Source organism: Athene cunicularia (genome assembly GCF_003259725.1).
Source record: "Athene cunicularia isolate RWA chromosome 13 unlocalized genomic scaffold, athCun1 chr13_part1, whole genome shotgun sequence".
Taxonomy (NCBI): domain Eukaryota; kingdom Metazoa; phylum Chordata; class Aves; order Strigiformes; family Strigidae; genus Athene; species Athene cunicularia.
In genome coordinates this window covers 16,631,360-16,651,788 of record NW_020799117.1, presented here as the reverse complement: position 1 = coordinate 16,651,788, position 20,429 = coordinate 16,631,360, and the positions used below count along the sequence as shown (strand labels likewise).

General features: G+C 37.8%; 1 protein-coding gene across 3 annotated transcripts in view; it reads left to right on the top strand.

Moving 5' to 3' along the window:
• The window catches only part of SLIT3 (slit guidance ligand 3), a 525,769-nt gene that overhangs the window by 375,372 nt on the left and 129,968 nt on the right, over positions 1-20,429 (top strand). For all 3 annotated transcript variants that reach the window (XM_026858170.1, XM_026858169.1, XM_026858168.1), the window contains 2 exons: positions 9,474-9,617; positions 12,183-12,346. In XM_026858170.1, the coding sequence (XP_026713971.1) occupies positions 9,474-9,617; positions 12,183-12,346 (308 nt within the window). The remainder of the gene's footprint in view (positions 1-9,473; positions 9,618-12,182; positions 12,347-20,429) is intronic.

Genomic DNA, 20,429 nt, shown 5'->3' with positions numbered 1-20,429 from the left:
GCAAACAAATGCCTGCACACTTTTTTGATCATGGCCTCGAAGCAGCTCTTATGGGATTGCTTGTTGAATTTTAATGGATACCAAACAAATAAATGGCATTCATTGGTTTTAGACCTGCTGTTGAACAGTTGGAAGAGTGCCTTATGATTAGATCTAATTTAGTGTTCAGTGGGCTCTAGATTGGATTTCTTCTTATTAGTCTGGAGACACACTGATAAGAACACTCTGATTAAGGTATCCTGGTAGCCAATATAATTTCTTAAGCTTGAGCTGGAGCATTTTTAAAAATATAGTAGCATTATGGTAAAGCAGGACACAGTTAGAAAAAAGGAGTGGTTGTGAGTCCTGTATAAAATCATGTAATTGTACTTCGAAGGAAAAAATAGTTACTGTGAAATTGCAGAGCAGCTAATACTGTTATTCACTGTTTTAGATAAGACTCATCAGAGTTTCTCGGAAATTTCATTAGCCTTCTCTTTAAAAGTACTGTCACAATATAAGACCAGATTATTGTGCTTTTATTTTGGCAGAATTGTTTTGTGTAAGTGCCTTACATCTGCAAACAGTACCACTGATGTCACAAACACTGTAGCTGGGTAGAGTAATGCTCAGCTCAGTCATGACAACATCGTAAACTGACCCATCTGACTTTGCTGTATGGGAAATGAAGAATTCAGAAGAAATTTTAGACCACCTGTCTACCATTAGAATTCTGTATTTCTGTCATATAAGACAGAGGTGGATAAGCCAATATTAGATTCTCTTTGGCAAGAAAATAACCAAGCATAGTTAGGTAATAAGGGGGTTTTTAGTGGGGGGTGGGGGTGGAGTGGGGATGTCTGTGTGTTGGTTTTGTTGGCTTGTTTTAAACCCTATTGGTTTAATTTACAATGTTGTTCTTGAAGTCTTCATTATAATTAGCTACCTTAAGTAGTTAGCGTTCCCCACATAAATAATCACAATTAGATGTACATTAAATTGCTGATTTCACAAATCTTACGCCTTCCTAAATATGCAGTTGTAACCAACACAACAGCAGACATTATTACAAAAGTCCAACAACACATTTGTTCTGTGGAACAGAAGCTTTTCTTGGAACATGTAGTTTTCCTTATCCTGTTTAAAGTTGACGAGTGAGGACGCTAGAAAGGTACTGTACCCTATCCTCATGCATTCCTCTTTTCAGCAGGCTGGATCGTGTCTTCTGAGAATTTTAGGTCAATTTGGATTTGAGAGTGCTATACTGTTTTCCAGAAAGGGATAACTGGAGTCTGATTATTTTTTTTTTTCCCAGCAAATTGAAACTTTTATTTCACTTCGGCAGCAATCTGTCCAAGCTGTGAAATAATGTTTGATTAATGACTGTTGTTAGTGTAACTTGTATTTGAATATGAAATGAATTGAAAAGGTTTCAGTTTAAGGTAGAAGTTTTCAAGTGTCCATTAGTTGTGGCCAGTTTGAACTCCTTTCCAGGAGGCCTTAGACTAACCTTGGTCTGTCTAGAAACTGGAATATATTTAAATGTCCTTCTCACCTGTCTTCCAGTTTTCCTGGAATGTGGACAAGTTCTTTCAGGAGCCCTTGAGTTTGCCAAACTGTCTGCCAGTCACTGCACAGGGGGCACAACATAACACTGTGCAGCTCTTTCTTTCTCAGCAGCTCTGTGACAGCTACACCTGACTGTTGCTCTGCTTCCTCACAAATGAGCAAATGTGCAGAGCCAGTCTGCAGTCAAACAGTGAGTCAAGTGGCTCAAGACAGAGAGCTGTGGATAATGGGCACCAAGTTTGTTAACCAGTATTTTTCGTATCTGTGTAATACACTTTCCTCTCTGCAACCATATTAAACATTCTGGGAGTTAGACACTGTGTGCTTCACAGTGCTCTATCTCCTGGAACAAGAAAGTATCATAAAAACTCTACTGTTTAAAGAGACTGTATAGCAAAATTATATAGCGGGATAAAATCTCGTTTTTAAAATGTCTGGCAAGTATCAGTTTTCAATAAATCCTTTTCCTTGAGGAAATTTACTTTGCATAGTTACTAATCATACAAGTTCTCAGGCATGTTGATCATAAATCCTGTGGTTGAGATCCCCATGGCTTGCTGGGCAAGAAAGAATCCCTATAGTGGACTCTGTTTTGATGTTGCCAGAAGTAGATATACTCCTGGGGTACATATATATTGAAATCAGAAGTTTGTTGTATTCCTTCTCATAAAACAAAGCTAAAAGCTTACAGCCTTCTTCTCCTTTTCCTAATGTCTGATCATTAGGGAAAACTCAACACTGTAGTTAGAAAAGACCAATAATCATACTGGTGCCTGAAGTTTGACATATTGACAGATACAGTAACTTCAAAAGTGGTGAAAAATAAGACCTCCAGATCCAGTCATCTAACCTGGGTTAAAACTGGAATTAGATCTAGTAATTATAACTTCAACTGATCCTTATTTAAAATAGACTTGTATGAAGTGACAAGTCATGTGTGTACTTTCAGAAACTGCTATTATCAGTCTTCCCAGAATTCAATTCAGTCAGATTTTGCTTTGAGTGATTCTACTTTTTAACCTGATTTTTATGCTGTTTCTCTTTGGATGAATAGTGAAATACTTGGTACTCCCATAGCTCTTCTGGTGAGTTTGCTTGGAAAGTATCTCCATGGCAAATTTGCCAAGTTTGAAGTGCTTGTGTTCATTTGTAATTGTAAACTGAATCCCAGTACTTAAGGGCTTAAAATAGGATCTAACAATTATTTATTGTATATTTTGGGGGCTTGCTGGAATCTCAGAAGAAAATCCAGTGAAGCACTTACCCATACAAAATATTTTAAAAAGAAATACATACAAAATTACTCTAAAGAATGTACATCAATTCCAATATTTTGTATTGTATACATTAAACTGTTATATACATAAGCATTGTTAAACAGTGATGCAAACAGTATATAAATGGCAGAATAAAGAAATCACAGTTTTCCATTTCCAAGTCCCTTATAGCACAGTAGTCTCTCCTCCTCCCTATAACAATCTTCTGAGCTTTAAGTGATGTATAAAATCTTCTTGTTCCATGGAGTTCTTAATTTTTCTCATGGAGAGGAAACAACAGACATTAACAAAAGAGACCTGACTAGATGGAGAAGCATTTTCACAATGACAAGTCAAGCAGTGGAGCAGGCTTCTCAGAAGGTTGTGCATTTGCTGTCCTTGAAGATTTTAAAGACTAGACTGAATAAAACTCTTAAGCAACCTGGTCTGATCTATAAGAGGACAAGAAGCCTCTCAGGCTTCCTGCCATTCTAAATTGTCCTGTTATCTGATGAAATAATTATTTTTCAGATGAAGCAAATATCTGTATTATGCTTTTGAGAGGGGTTCAGACCAGATGACCTCTGGAGGTCCTTTGCAACCCATGTAATTTCTGGGTTCTCTGATTCTGAATTCTTAGCAAAATGACATATGAACTTTTCCCTTGATTACTCAAAATATTTCTGACTACAGCAGAGATACTATACAACCCTCATCCTTCCAGTCCAGGACAGAATACTCTGTTTAATAGCTTTAGAATTGTTTTCAAGCTGTTTGCCTCAAGCTTTTTTTCCCTAAGATTTCTGCATTCAGGCTGCTATTGTGATAATATTGCTAAACTAAATAACTGCTGTTAAAGTGAGAGTGCAGCATCTGCCAGACACAGAAATACAATTACAGTCAAGCACTAATGAAAGACTGCAACAGCATCTGCCTTTTCTGTGTCACTTCTGTAGCCTGTCTGCATACAGCTTCCCAAAACAGCTGCTAGTTTGTACGTCAGTGTGTAATTCATTAATTCGTCTGACGCCAGTGCTCCAGGCTGGACTCACCTGACAGAAACTCTCCTAGTTATTATTACACAAGAAATTTAACTTCCTGATAGTGCAGGAAGTTGAGAAAATTAAGTGGTTATCTAAAATCAGCTGTGACCTTATCTGCAGGCGTAACTTAGACAATATTGAATTTTTAATAACGGAAGTCCAGATGCTACCACAACACGTGCTTATAATTCTCCAGGTAGTAACACAAGTACCACAGGATTGTTTTATGAATGGTGTTCAACTGGGGTTGGCATCTTGTGGATCAGAAATTAAAGGACGCCTTTAAAATCTCTGCAAAACAGGCCTGTCTGACTGTGCTCTGTGCTTCCTTCTTGACTCATCATCAGCTCATGACTCTTCCATTTTCATTTACTTTGAATAAATTTGTCATCACCATCATCCAGTTTCCTGAACATGGAGAAACACTTGAAGCTGGTTCAAGCAAGCATGGTGATGATTTCATACCGGTCATTATCAATTGAAGCACTGACAGACTGTTCAGTGGTCAGTCATCACATTAGAAAATGCGAATTTTAGTAGATGTCTAAATATCTTGACTCACTGAGAGGCAATTGGATTTCTCCCTCTACTCCAGGCCATTTTAAAATGTTCCTGGAACCTAATATAATTATTTTGCCAATAAACAAGCAGAGGCACACGCAATTCTGTTGTTAGGCGATGCTTGTCATTGACTGCTGGGATGACAGAGTACTTGACTAGATATATCCATATTGGCACTTCAGCTGTTCTGTGATAAATTGTGTTAAATCAAAGATGACACTTGATTCCCTATAAATTTCAAGAGAAAATGTGGAAAAAAAAAGGCCTTTTTTTTTTTTTTTTCCCAAACGTTTTGTAACCGGTATTGTATATCCTAAGGAATGCTTTCTGCCAAGAGTCCTATAGTGCTTTGAATGTAGGTGAAGCCTTTAACTAGTGATATTTCATAAAAGTCCTGTATATTTAATTTGTAATCTGCTGTTACCCATGCAAAACTGTTACCCCATTCTCCTCTTCCATAAAAGTCTCCAATGCATCTTACATCTGCCTTTTTCTGGTGAGTTCTCATTTACCCCAGTGGAGTCTGGCATGTGGGATGTGCCAGCCAGTTCATGGGATACCGAACATTTTCATTCTCATCATGTTGTCATTGCTGTCAAAACACAAAGCTAGTGAAAGAGAAGTTTTCCAGTGGCTCTGTGCAGCTTTTCTCCCTGATGCTTTCCTTTTGGCTCATTAATGTACCTAGGATGATTTCTGGTCCATCCTGTAGCAACAGAAATCAGCCTGCAGCCTCCAGCATGTGTTAAGGTTGCTAGGCTGCTGTTTCATTCTCTGAGTTAAGTAGTTATTTGCTGATAGTTTGATTACTTGACTTCACTGACCTGAAAATACAAATATTGCTAAGAGTAAAAGCTATATAAACATCCCCATTTGCTCTTAAAAACCACATTTTTCAATAATTTGGGGTTTGGAGTTCAAAATGTTGTTTAAATGTTAATCACTTGAAACTGTGTTTGGGCATATAATTCAATTATGGGACCATCTTAATTATGCAGATGGTGCTTATGAGCATCTGATACAATTACAGTGCCAATTCAGTACACATTCGTTCAAAGGGCTTAGCTGAGACACATTATTATTTCAGTGTGCGTGGACAAAGCCACTTTTTCAGGAAACAGGTTCATGGAATCGTAATACTGCTCTGCTTTGCTCATTGCTTTCAGTGGTGTGTAAACCACAAGGTCTTTAACCATTCTCCTGTATTCTGTGGTGGTCCTAGGCTTGCAAGAGATTTCTTCATGTTTTTTACATATCCAGAGGGATGAAAATGGAGATTTGAGTTAATAATCCATCATCCCTCTGTGTAGCAGGCAGTTTTATTTCCACTTGAATTTTTAACCTCCTTTTGAATGCTGCACCACATCTGGAGGCCGTGTGTAAATCTCATCCAATCAAGCTGATAACAAAATGGGAAAATTAGTGGAATTTACTTTCACCATAAATTGGTGCAAAATAAATACCATGTAATTCTTGTTAAAATCAGACTCAACTCTTAATCTTGTCCCTTCTTTTGGTGTGATTCCAATAAAAGGAATCACTGGTATGTTTTACAGCATGGTTCAGTGTTTAAGGAAGATTAGTGTTTCTGCTTCCTAGAAGATGTTTTTCTCATCTGCCTTTGTGTTAGTTAAAGAAAAAATTCTTATAACCACTTTTAACTCCATGTGAAGCCAGCCTCGTATCCCTAATTAATAATTAGATGCCATTAGGGGGCTGTGATAGTGAACAAAGATTTAGCAAAGAATTGGAATTTATATAGGGGAATATCCGTAGAGGGGATATTTTAAAATAACTGAGAGTTTTGAAAGGATTATAACCCTTAATGCTTCTGGCCAAAAGTCATCCTCTAACTCACAGTAAGTAGGAGGAAAAAAAAATATAAGGATGATTTATTCTGCTTTCTCACAGTTTTTCACTCCCCCCCTCCTCCCCTTCTCACTGATTCTGATCAGAAATAGGATATTAATCTATTTATTCACTGAATATGGCCACATCTGTATTACCGTTGAGCACACTATCTGTCCTCTTTAGATTTAGGTACTGCACATATATTGTGTAGGCGATATGCAGAGGTGTCACCTCCAAAAATCTGTGTAGTACCTGAATTCCCACTTTTAAACACTCTGCACAAGCACTTTCCTGTTCTAATTTACTTTCTCTGATGCTTAAAGGAGAGAGTGTGCTTCTGTGTTTGTGGCTATATATAGAATCATTTTCTCCATTTTGGTATTTGGCTCTTACAGAAATGTCACAGATTATATCACCATGAATCTAGTCATTGAAAATTCATGCCAGGAAAACTTGTCACATTGTAAATTCTGATTTCCAGCATGGGGTTTATTCGTGTTTTGTTGAAAACTAATCAGAGAATGAATTTGAATCCTGGGTGTTCGCTGCAGCTCTAGGTCAGCTTTGCTCGGGGAGTTTATTAAGTGGGATCAATGACGGTTAGACTTCAAGCCCGCTCTTCACACAGGAGTGAGTAGCATTTGCACAACGCAGCTCTGCTGTGTGTGCACTTCTTAAGCATCACAAAAAGACATGCTGTTTGTCCACATATGCAAATAAAACTGTACTTTAAGTTTTCTTATTACTGGGATTGCTTTCATTTCTGCTTTATGCTTTGTTACAAGTACTGCTTGCAACATAAAATATTACTATAATATTAGAAAAAAATAAATCGATGCACATACTTGCTTTCAGTTTTCTTCCTGTATAACTTAGGTACCAAGCCTCTGTCATGGAACAACCAATCTAAGCTAATGTGCATTACATAAAACCAATGTGCACAAGGACAGGGAGTAGAAACCAAAGGATTTATAATGCCTCAGTGCATGTCTGGGGATATTGTTTCAAACTCAATAGCTGATTCTGCCTTTTAATAACTTTTTAACCTGTTCTTTATGGAAAAGAGAATGTACAAGCTTGAAAGAGAAATGCATAATGCTCAAGAACCAAGAGAATGAAGATTGCTTTGGCTTGGACATACAAATGGTTATAAGAAGCAAGTAGTAAGAGATTACATTGATGTTTGCTGCTGGAACAAAATCTCAGAAGTCAAATGTTCCTGTAGCCTAATATGAAAATTACACTGTTACTTCTGGTGGAATCAACAGGAGTGTGGATTAGGTTCACATAATTATCAGTCACAGAAATACAGATACTAGAGGGGTCACACTGATGCTGCTTATGATTTCATAAAATTATTTTAGCTATTAGTTCATGGAAAAATGTAACCTCATTTATCCATTATAGCCTCCTATGGGACTTTCTCTTATCTAATGTCAAACTTCATTTTCCACAACATATAAAGAAGAAAATTCAGGTAAATTGATATTGACTTTTCTGTTGGCTAGAAAGGTGAGTTTTACTCTGACACTCTCTCATTCCAAAGCATTGCATTCCTGTTCTCCTTGCGAAAAGGGTCTACTCAAGTATGTGTCCATTTTTTATGTATCACCATTACTGTAGTCATTTACTGCAGTAATGAGGCTCTGCCAAAATGACAGTAGGAGCAGAGAGCTGTAATGAGTGTTCCAAAGGTTTCAGCAATGCAAAGACAGGCTGCTATGGAGAGGAAGCACCTTCTGAAGTTGTTTTTTGGAGCAAAAGAAAAGCATCATGTGCAGCTAACAAGCATGCATTTCATCCCTGATAGGTTACCCTGTTGTCTGTAGTGGTGTATGTGCAGTTTCTTGAAAATGGAAGCTCCCTTTGTTGTTAGAGGTCTGTTTAAGATGGTATATTTGCTTGTTGAGGATTGGAGGATGTCTTTTCCTTTTTACCTTTAAACATATTTGTCTTCTGATTTAGTATTAGTGTGGAGCTTCATAGAGAGCCACAATTTTGCAATATTTAGCCCTTCAAACTCATTGACAAAGTAGTGAATTTTGTGGCCACAAGAACTGAGTTAACAGCATGTATTGTTCGCAGTGTGCTATTTTTCTCAGGCTATTTTCCAAGTGTAAAATACCACATATGCAGATGACAATGACAATTTAAGTGTTCTCGTGTTTGATTGTCTCAGAGGGAAATCCAGCTTGTTGTTGAGACTGTATATACTTGTTATACGTGACAGAACTCTGGCTGCATAATCTAAGAAAACTTGCACAAGTACTGTCCAAGATTAGCAGGCAGAACTCATTAGTTCTGCCAACTGGCTGCTGTGTAGATGTGCAAAATATGTATACATATATATATGTATATATATATAAAGGATGTAACTTCTCTTTGTGCTGCTTTTCCACAACTGGAATCTGGTCCAACTGGAATGGAGTAGGTCCATAGAATTGTAGGACAAGGGAGGTTGGAAGAGACCTCAGGTGACCACTAGCCAATGAGACTGGAGAACACTTGCTCAAAGCAAGTGTTAGGTCAGAACATGTTGCTCGTGGCTTTATTTGGTATCATCTTGAAAACCACCAAAAATGGAGACTGCACAACTCCTCTGAGCAACCTAGTCCACTGTCTGACTATCCTTAGGTGTAAAGTGAACTTGTATTTCAGTAAGTTTTAGTCCAGACTCTACACTTCCCTCTTTTTGTCTCTGAGGAGAATCATGTTTTATTTCCTTCCATGATCAAATTAACCCTGCAGTGTTTATCCAAAGATGTCAAACCTCCAGAATGTCAGTTAGACTTAAGACAGCTGCTGGTAGAGAAAACTGGGAAAAAAGGGTTCTTCTCACTGTGGACTTTGTGTATGAGTGTGTGCATGGAGTAGCAAGGTGGGGAGTATTTGCCATATCTCTGTATATTAAGCTGAAGACTACTTTAAATATTTGTGTAGAATTTTGACCAAATGGGAGTGGGGCTGGGCATACCAAAAAAGTCTTTTTAAGTTTTTTAAGATAACTAGCACTGTTATATGTCTGTATGTTCCCCAGCTATGAAAGTATTAATGTTTTTCACCTTTTTAATATAACAAGCAAATGAAGATCTTTAAATGTGGGTTGGTTCTGGTGACTGGGGTTAATATTTTTTATATTTAACCCCAAAGTTCAGTCTATGTTTATCTGATTATTACAAGATTAATGAATTATAAACCTTTCCTCTGTTTTCAGGCTTCTCAATGCCAATAAGATCAACTGCCTTAGGGTAAACACGTTCCAAGGTCTGCATAATCTCAAACTCCTATCTCTTTATGACAACAAACTGCAGACCATCAGCAAGGGGCTCTTTGCACCTCTCCGATCGATCCAGACTCTGTGAGTATGCAGCCATATCATAAATGACCGCTCTCTCTTTTTCCCCCAAAGATGTTGCCTGTCTTTGCAAAGGCTTTGCAGCTGACATTAAGACAATTTGGAAAAGACCCCAAGGTAGTAGCACCTCCTTTTTTGGCAGAAATAGAAGGAGTGAGAAAAAGAAGTTTTGCATAAATTCAGCACAGCCAACTATTGATACAGCCTGCCCACAGTGACTTAATGTTGTAAGTGTATTAAGCTCCCAGAGTAATTAATTTGTCCTGTTTGTTGGGAAGATAATACATAAATTTTACTACATAAATTTTACTTTGTACAATATATGAACAGCAGTTTCTATTAAAACCATTGCCTAACAGTTTTTAACGAGCTGGTGAGTTGTCATCTCTCCTAACTGGATCTGAGTGCTGCTGTACAGTCCATGACTTCTGAAACCGTATTTCAGCTGACATTCCACCTAAGGGAAATGATACGTTGTATTAATTGACCCATTAAGAAAACCCACTAAGCATTTTCTGGGACTCTTGCAATTGAAGGCATTAGGAGAAGAGGGATCAGAAGCAAAAGTATAGAACTGACTCAGTATTTTACAGAAGGTTTCATCCTAAAGCTGTGAGTAAGATAATAAGGTAAATAGTGCTCCTTCAGAATTGGAGTTGGCAGCCTGATATAAATGAAAAACAAGAAAGAACCCCTTCACCCATTATTGAATACGTGTGTCTATAGATATTTGTGTATGCATATATAGATATAAAGCTCTCTGTATTTATGTAGTATGTAAGTATATACATTTCCCATATGTATACATACACATACTGGACTATATATGCACATTACTTATATATACACAAATACTCTAGTACTGGAAATACGTATATACACATGCACATACATATTACAGTACTAGAAATGCATTGGCCAAGTTTGTTTTAGAAATGTTTTAATTCATTAAAAAATGAAATAATAAGGACTGTCTCTAGCAACATGGTACCTGCTACAAGTATAACCTTAATTTCTAACAGATACCTATCCAGTATGTATTGCTGCAAATTATTAAGGCATTAAAATGATCATGTACAACCCCCTCCAGTCCTGCCCCCCACTTTTACTGTGCTTTCTTCTGCTGCAACATGCTATGTACATAGATATGTAGTGCAAACAAAGTCAAGAGAGAAGGTTCACTTACAGAGGTATGTAAGATTTGTCAAGTTAAGCAACAGGCAAGAACACCCTTAAGGTATAAAAATTTCTTCTTGGTTTCCATGCGGTTTTATTGGTACTTCTGGTGGCCGTTACTTAGAATGAACATGTTGCTTCACACTGAGAGACTTTTTCTAAAATGTTTTGATTCATTCTCCCATTTTTAGTACTCCACATCACTGCCATTTTCTGCCTCTTTTTCTAGAGCTGCAAAACCAGTCCCGTATCGTGTCTCTATATGCTTGTTTGTTCTTTGGACCTTTCACACCAGGAATGGCTCTACTACAACACTAATCTCCAGTTTTCTTCAGGCACTTTCTGCTCTGTATGCTTTCACTTCCCACTCCTTGAATGCCCTTGCCCTGCTGTATTTTACACTTACTCTGTTAAGTGACGGTTCATAAATATAACTGCAAAGAGAAAAGAAGTTTATTTAAACATCTGTCTTTTTCAAAACTCTCCTTGCAGTTATTGGAGAGTCTTATCCTGCTCCCTTGGAAGCTAGAGGGACTGGTGCAGGTTAGCTTAACTGAGATCAGAATCAGGCCCTGAGAAAGAGCTGACAAACTCTACTGATACAGTGCTCAACCTTGTCAAGCAGAATGACTCAAAACAGCAGCAGGAATGCTGTTTCTCTCTAAGATAGTCCAGCAAATTTCTATTAACGAAGCTCAAATATCTAGTTAAAATCAATGCTATAATACCTATTTCCAATCATGTGGGAAATATGTTGTGCAAATTTTGGTGAAGGATAGAGTCAAGTTCTACCTTGGATAAACAATCTCAGACTTTTTCAGTCTCAAAAGTAAAAATTTTTGCTTCAGGAAAAAATACATATAAGGGGAATACTATTATGCATGGTGAATATATGCAAATATCAATTTCACTCCTGAGTAGAGACCTCTGGATCGCTTCTGGCTTTCCCCACAGATCCACAGCACTTTGCTAATTCACACTTTGATCCCTAGGAAACTGAGCTTGCCAATGAAATTTCTTTTAAACCAGGGTACAAAATGCTGTTCAGGTCAGATACATCTAAAAAGGTGCATTTCTCTCAAAAGACATACCAAGCTCTCAGGAGAAAACACTGGACTTTGTAGACAGGAGGTCTGTGTCCTTTAAAGCAGGCTTTGCTATCTTAATTTTTGTTTCCTCTGTGAACGGACTTGCAGCAGGCTTAATGAGCTACGAAATGTGATAGCTCACAGAATTCTCCCATTCATGTGCAGCTCTGTGTGGTTTCCGCCAGGCCTGGGTTTTTGGAAGCTTATTCAATTACTCTACTCTTCAGGTTTGCGTTTGTGAAAAACAGTGATGGAGTACAGTGTCACAGGTCACTTCTGATTAAACCTCCTATCCTTCTCGCAGACATTTAGCTCAGAATCCATTTGTGTGCGACTGCCATTTGAAGTGGCTGGCTGATTACCTGCAGGATAATCCGATAGAAACCAGCGGCGCTCGATGCAGCAATCCGCGTCGCCTTGCCAACAAACGAATCAGCCAGATCAAGAGCAAGAAGTTCCGCTGCTCAGGTAATTCATTTATCTAGGCTGTACTGCACTTTCAATTCAGAAATAAGCAGGTCCAGAGAGCCTACTAATCAAATCTGCAGGACAGTGTTTGCTGTAATGGATATTATGGAGCATCTTTTAAAATTAAATTTGGAAAATTCAGTTAGTTCTCCAGAAAGCCAATTACCTTATGGATTAAAAAAAAAAAAAAAAAGGCAGTCTATAGCTGTCTTCTGTGTGTCTCTTAAAAACAAAGAAAAGAAAATCGAGAAAAGCTTGTGACATTTAATTTTAAAGAATTGCTAGCTTATAAAGTGTTTAAGGAAAACAGTGAATATATATATGAATCCATGTGTCAAATGTCATATTTTGAAGGGGTGGAAGGTGTATGCATCATTATTTGTATTCAGGCAGAACTCTAATTGACCTCAGTGAGAGCTGAGCTCAAGTAAGTTCTCAGACCTAAAAGGCTGAGAACACTATGAGTGAGATTTTTATACAGCTGGCAATTGGCATTTCTGACCTAGGATGTGAGTGAAGTTGGGGGTGAGGGGATGGCATCAATTCACATACTTTCATAATTTGGGGGTTTTTTTATATCCACAAGTAACATGCACTAATTCAAGTAAAACTGCCATCAAAGTTGGTAAGATTTTTGGTTTTGTAAGTTTTGAATCAAAACTTAGTTTAGGCAAAGATTTTGTGTTGTGAGCTGGATGAAAAATGTTTCCATCTGAAAATAACCTTCGAAGTACCATAAACACCTTTTTCTCAGCCCTGTCCATTCTTTATTTATGGTCCAGCTATTAGTAAAAAAACATTTATTGCCTTACACAGCACAACTAAGCAGACTGCTTCTTCATGTGTTTTTTTGTTACTCATATGTATCTTAGATTACTGCATTTTTGTATACTGTAAAGACAAGCAGGTTTCAGTGAGAAAATCTATTAGTGTGTACTGAGAAAAAAAAAAAGACTGTTATTGATGGAGTACCTTGCAGTGTTTTCTATAAAAATTGTTATGATTTTTGTCTTTTTCTTCTGAAAAAAAAAAACCCAGTACCAAAACCCATGATTAATTGTGTTCCTGGTGGTAAAAGATTAATGACACTAGATGGGGATGCAGCATGAAACTGAATGGCAGCAGCCCAAAACAAGCCGTTGTGCTTTGTGTATCTCTGAGCAATATGCTGTGCTAAACCTTCTCTTTATGGGGAAAATAAAATAAGATAACTTCATTTGCAGTCAGGTTTTCTTCAGCATGCTTGTTAAAGTCTTCAGTCACTTGTGACTCAAGCCACAAAATTTATAACAAGAACTGAAATTATGACATAGTTTTATCTAGGTTTTTGGATTGTGTCCATCATAGTAACAAGATAATTAGTCAGTAATATTCATATTTAAAGAAACTGGAAATGAAAATGCATAAATATAATTTAGAAAGGAAAGTAGACTGCACAAACAGAACAGTATAAGTCTGTACCCAATTTACCATTGTTATTTTCTTCTGCTTTTATTAATAGGCTAGAGAAATTAATGTTATGTGTGTGCATGCATGCCTTGAACAATGGTACAGGCTATTGGATAAGGCAAACACCATCTGATATCATTTATGAAAGGTCATAGCTAAGAAGAGCGACAATGCAGAACACAGTACCTGGTGATGCTGAGAATAATATTTTGTGTGAGTTCTTATCTTGGGGGTCCTTTCCTTGAGGCATTAGGCTGTTTTTCCCTTGGTCTCCAGTTCTACAAGTATATCAAAACCACATGGAAAAGGCATAAACCTGACTTATGAAGGAGGAGAGCAGGGATTGTACAGCTTCAGAACAAAGATTTCAGCTGGATGAAGACTAATGCTATTCAAAGGCTCAATAGAGAAGATATCCTTGCCTGTAGAGTTTCCAGATGGCAATGAGATACATTGAACTCGACTCACTGTCTGCTCACATGAGGCAGGGGGAATGTCTAATAGTTTAGAAGAATCTTGGTTTGTAAATCAATCCAGAGAACAGACATCTCTGGCACCTGTTCTGCTCAAGTTGTCCCTTTGAATCATGGCTGCTTCAGACTTGGCATTTAGCGGGAATTTTCCATGTTTTCATTTTGAGGAATGTGTTTCATCCCAGGATTTAACACAGCACGTCTTTGTGCAGAAAAGTCCATGAGGTATGAATCTTCATCATTCAAAGTCAGACTGTTGAGCAGTGCTTTATGTTATCCAGGGATGAGCCTGCACAATCCCACTGGGATTTAAATGCTTAGTAACTTGTCAGTGTCCTTGCTGGCTGTGGGATCCTCCCTGTCTAGTTTTTACATTGTTTGCTCAGTGTATGAGAAAAGAATTTTTATTTTAAATCCTTTTGTAAATGTGCATCTCTTTTCTCAGAGGGTTCTTGTTTCAGGATCCTGATATTTTCAAGTAGTTTGTTTAATACATATGGTACATGTCAGTAGTGGTTGGTTAAGGAAGCAATGTGAGGGATTTTATCCTGACCTTGTCTTTGACCCTTGAGAAGTGATGAGGGTGCACAGAAAGTGTGAGCTCTGTGGGAGTAGAGGTACTCAGCCAGTGTCAGGATCACACCCATGAGTAGTTAAGTTTAGGTGAGCTTAATACTTTGACATCAGGGAAAGGATCAGTTCTGAAGTCATAAAATTCTGAGGTTGTCCTAAAGAAATCTGCGTGTTTTCCACATTCATTTGGATTCTCCAAACTATCATAAAGGGGACTGTCAGGAAGGACCTGGCACAAGGAAAAAGTGTGATTGTTCAGTAAATTAAGAGAAGAAAGGGAGGTACTTTTTGTATGAGGATAGGAGAGAGAGGAGGGGTTAGCAGGAATGCAGAAGAAAAGCTGAGATGTTTGAAGTTTCATTAGTCTGAAATGGTGGAGTAACATCAAGAAGGTAATGTCAAGAGGACACATTCAGAGATGCAGATGAGCTGAATAGAATTGTATTTGATTAATTAAATGAAACCATGAAGACAAAACTATGCAGCATAATTTTAAAAAACCCCAACCAAATCTAGAAAACTGCATTCTACATATTGTTTCATCCAGTTTTTATTCCAGCTCCCCACCATCCTTTTAGATAGTATTTAGCAAGAGGAACTTGCTGCCTTCTTTTAATTCATCATAAAGGCACTTTTCCCAGATGCTATTTCCTCCCTGAACCAAATGACTCAAGCTTTTACTGATAATGATGGAGCAACATCTGCAGAGGTTATGAGTGGCCATAGGAAGGAGATTCTGTACAACAGGTAGGTAATGTACATAATTCTTTTTATAAGGAGAATTGGAAGCATTATAGCATGAAATGAAGGAACAGCAGGAAAGGGGCATGTTTTTGCCCATGGCTCTGATACAGGCAAAGCTGTTGAATATACTATCAAATATGTTTAAGCATCAGATTGCCATAGATACTATTTTCCGTGTCTTTCTGCCTTCCATTTAATCAATGCACTAAAATAATAATAAACTTCCCCCTTTCTCAACTCTCTACCCACAGCTATGGAATCTGAGACTAAAAAAAGGGGTTTCTTGAAAGAGAAATTGAAGAAACAGGCTATGACTAATTCTCTCCCTCTTCTGTTAAGAAAAGGAAAGTACTGTCATTTTCAGTGGCAACAGTAAAATTCTAATGATCGTTTTCTTTTTGGCTGCATCTGCCCATTATAACCACCTAAGGATCCAATGGTACTTGCCAGCCTTAGGTCACTGAAGGCTCCCATTCTTAGTAGGAATAGGGGGAAAAACCAGCAAAAATCTTTTGCACAGTAGCATTTGATTAAGTTCACTACACAGCAGTTTTGTTTCCTAAAGCAGCACTAGGCTTTAGGAGAAAGGGAAATGAATCTATGAGCAGATTGTGTTGTCTCTGTGGTAGCTTATTGTCACTTCAAGAGTTGGCAGGATCCTTGATTGCTGTGTGACACTGCGTATGAAATAGCTTTTGCAGAGAGCTGCTCTAGTATTCAGTTATATATCTTTTTTGTTTCCCTGTGATATGTTTGTATTTTTCAGTATATTGTGTATTTCAAAAGCAATGAAAGTTCCACCTGCCATACTGTTGCAAACCAATTCTGATAATGATCAAAGTTTATGCATATCTACGAGCATCACATCATGAAAGCTTTTTATCTTCTAATTCTTAGAAGTAAGAATCTTAGAAATAAGGTTACTGTTTGAAATACTATGAAGTAAACCTGTCTTCCTGCTTCCTCTTGCATTGGGGCATACGTTGTATCTAACTGACTTTAGTTACCTCAGTTCCAGATTGTGCTGTAAAAATCAAAGGCACAGGAAATAATGGGAGGAGGACAATGAACCATCTGCCAGCACAGTTCTCTCCTTTTTGGACACTGCTTCTTGTTAACCCACCCCAATTCAAAGTCAGACTCTCTGGTACATACGGATCCAGAGCCTGCATATTTAGTGTTTGTGTCGTATCTCTTGTGTTATCCCCCTGTTACCAGATAGTAATGTAGTTGCGGGTTTTTCACTCATAATTTTTGAAGGCGTTTGATAAAACCTCTTCTTAGTAATTGCATTTTTCTTTCTAATTCGTTATTGTGTCTTTTACAGTCTCTGTCTTCATACATATTTACCTGTCTTTGGTTACCTACTTACTTTAGAACAGTCTTCCTACTACTTGTCATCCCCTGAAATTTCCTGCTCTCTTTTCCGTGTTGTTTTAGCCTTAGAAACATAGAACTGCAATGGATGGAATGTTCCCACTCAGAACACAGGCTGCACATCGGAGCTTTTTGTCCTGTCCTTGCAGCAGTTCACACATTTCCTGTCTCTTGCTCTCCCTAGTTTATCCCCTTCTCTTCTCTTAGTGACATGTAAACACTATTTAAGCTCTTTGATCTCTCAAAATGAAAGGTACAATGTATTGTTACTCTTCAACCAGTGTTTGAAAGTCATGAAAGGCAAGTGAATTTAATCCAGAGTTTACATAATTTATCTGATTGAAACACTCTCCAGTTGTTCCTGTAATTTGCTGATCACTCTGATGACAACTTTGCAAATTCCTTCCATTTTAGTAAGTAAATAGTCATTTACAGACTATGCATTCGTATTCCTGCCCTTAGCGTTTTCTGCTTGATGAAAAGCACTGATATCTTGTCTGCCTTGTTACAGTACTGCAGTGACACGTGCTTGGGGATTCACGATTATGCCTGCCCTTAGCATGCTGGTCTCCAGCAGCTCCTGCCTGAGCAGGCACGAAGCCCTGACAGCTTGTAGGTTTGTCCCTGCTGGAGTTGAAGTGGTGGGGGTTGGTAGTCCTGCACACAACTGCCTGTACTCAAGGCCTGGTCACGTTTGAGGAAAATCTTGTCTGGGGCCAGGTTCCAGCACTTTCGTTCACCAGGGCTTTTGCTTGAGTGGAGTGATTGTCTATCACGTGGACAACTGGAGAATTAACTGCATTCAGATTTCTTTCGGGGAGGGTGTGTGCATGTGTGTGTGTGTGTGTTTTGGTTTGGTTTTATTTAGTTAAATGCTGTGTGTTCTACTTTTTTTTTCCCCCCTGAAAGACAGAAAGACTCAGCAAAAGTACGTTCAGAAACTCTCTGAATATAACAAAACTGAGGGTATGTTTGCTGTGTGAAAGAATAATTCTATCTGAATGGAAGTTTTTGTTTAACAGCAACAAATCACCTACAGATTAAATCCTTGAGTGAATTCATAATTATGTACCTGAAGTCTTCACCATACACCATAATTGAGTATATCTGAGCTTTGGTTTGCATGAAATTTTTGTGAAGTTGAAGTCATTAGAGAACACAACACAAGTGCTATGGCTAATAGTAATGGAGCTAAATTCCCTTGTACTGTGGGAATGTTCCTGCTGAAAAACTAACTTGATTGTACTGTATATTGATTATAGCTCTCCCTTCCTCTAAGTCCTTGATAGCAATTCAGATCTTTGAGTTGATATTTGTGTCAGTTACTCTAACCCTTTACTAACTCATGATGAACACTATGGCGAAGGTTTCCTGCACTGCAGTAGGGGAAAAGTAGACAGAATGGAAACCATTTTACTCAAGAAAGCATAAGTTTAACATAGAGCAGGTGGGTCTGGTTGACAGAGAGTATGGTTCTTAATAAGAAAGTCAGCTGATGTGTCCCAGTCAAAAAGCTTGTTCTAAGGCTGTACCTCATTTTATTTTTAAGTTGAATTAGTCTTAAAAAAAACCATCAAACATCTGAACTGTTTTGTTACCAGCCAACGTTCTTATTTGCAATTGTAGTAAAGATGCAGTGAAAAGAGGGAGAATGAATGTTGAGTCACAGACGCATCCATATCACTTAGGCATCCAAATAACGTAGTTGTCCTAGATTGCCCATGTAGGCAGAGTACAGAGCTATATAGATTCCTCACAGGAGATCTGAGTTGTCCTCTGGAGGTGTCTTCATTAGCTATGACAGAAATCTGAGTGGTCAATCTTGTAACTCAGATACCTCAAAAACTAAGGCAGAACAAAGTTTGTTCTCTTGTCTCACATTGCCATTGCGTGTGTTGAGATTAAGCTGAGCAGCACCTACCAGAGATGCAAAGACAGCACTTTTTTGTGTGTATAGTGGTCACTTGAATAGGATAAAGAAAATAATTGGAGAGGCATTGGCATGATAAGAGCTAGTCAGCTAAAACCAGTGCAAGAATGTTTGAGCCTGCACTTGGACAATAAATTTTAATCTGACTATTCTGAGACTGCAGAATTCTCCTGAGGTGTTACAGCTTGTTGGGACAGTTAAAAATAGGGTCCATATACAAATTCTTAGCAAACTTGTGGATTCAGTGACTGATAAACAAACAGATCTTGGGTTACCAGAGGTGAATTAACACTACAAACAAGACATACAGTGCTGCTTGGATGTAGAGCATATCTAAAGGGTAGCATTTTTCATGAAAACTAGCAAATCTCTGGAGATACGATAACTCCTTTTTCAACTTTTTTCTTTCAAACATTTATGCAGAATAATCTCATGTACATCCAGAGGCTTTTGGAATATTTTATTTTAAATGTAATTTACAAAATACTGTGCTTTCCTGTTTTTTTCTATTCTATTTGTCAAAAAAAAAAAAAAAAAAGAGAGAGGGAGGAGGATAGCCTCCTCTGTTCCTGCATATTTTTTCAATCGTCTGCAATAAGCAGAAAGGCCAGAACGTGCCTGTGGAGTATTTTGCCTCTCATGTATTCTGGGGACGTAAATTAGGGTTTTGGCAGACTTTTCTTTGTGTGCTGGTACCTCTTGTTCATTGTAGTTGATGATTAGCTTAGGCAGTTATTGTAAGCAGTGTTTAATTAGTGCAGCAGAGGAATAGAGACTTGTTCAAAATATTCTCTAGGGGTTTCTCAGGAAGACGTTTGCAGGGCTCTGACTGCATTTGTTTCCAGTAGGACTGAAAGAGTTCATTGACACTGAAATTACTGATTTATTACAGATACTGCACTTAATACTGAAAATCAGTATATGAGGAAGATATGAACTATTATTTCTCATTGCTTAAGAGTACTGTGGATGAAGTTACTTAAAGAGCCCATGACAGTATTGCTGCAATTATTAAACCAGTGTAGGAAAAAGGATATGGAACTCTGCATCCTTCTTCACTAGAGCCATACAAAGTTATTGGCAGGAATGTTAGTTATAGGTATAATTTCTAAATAAATGAGGTGTGGATTCTAGAGTTATGCATACTTTGAATGAATCATGGAAGAACATTAATCCCTCTTTGTGCCATGTTGCATGAGTCACAAAAGAAAATTAATAATCTAATTTTTGTATCAGTTAGGACTCTGGCTAATATGGCAGCTTGTGGGGATCGAAGGTTTATTGTGTTAAGTTCCCCTAAAAAGCTGCTTCAGTTTCTTTCTTAGTTTGTAATGATAGACAGTAAATCAAAATGTCTTACTTTCATTGCTGTATGCAAACCCACAGTATGACGTGACTAAGTTAACACTGTACTTATTTTCTGGAGTTCCAAAGTAATTTTGTGCTGGCTTTCTGCATAGTAATGCTGGTTCATAGCAAAGTAGTGAAGCAGAGCCCCTTGCTGTATTATCTGTCATCTCTGCTCAAGTACTTGCAT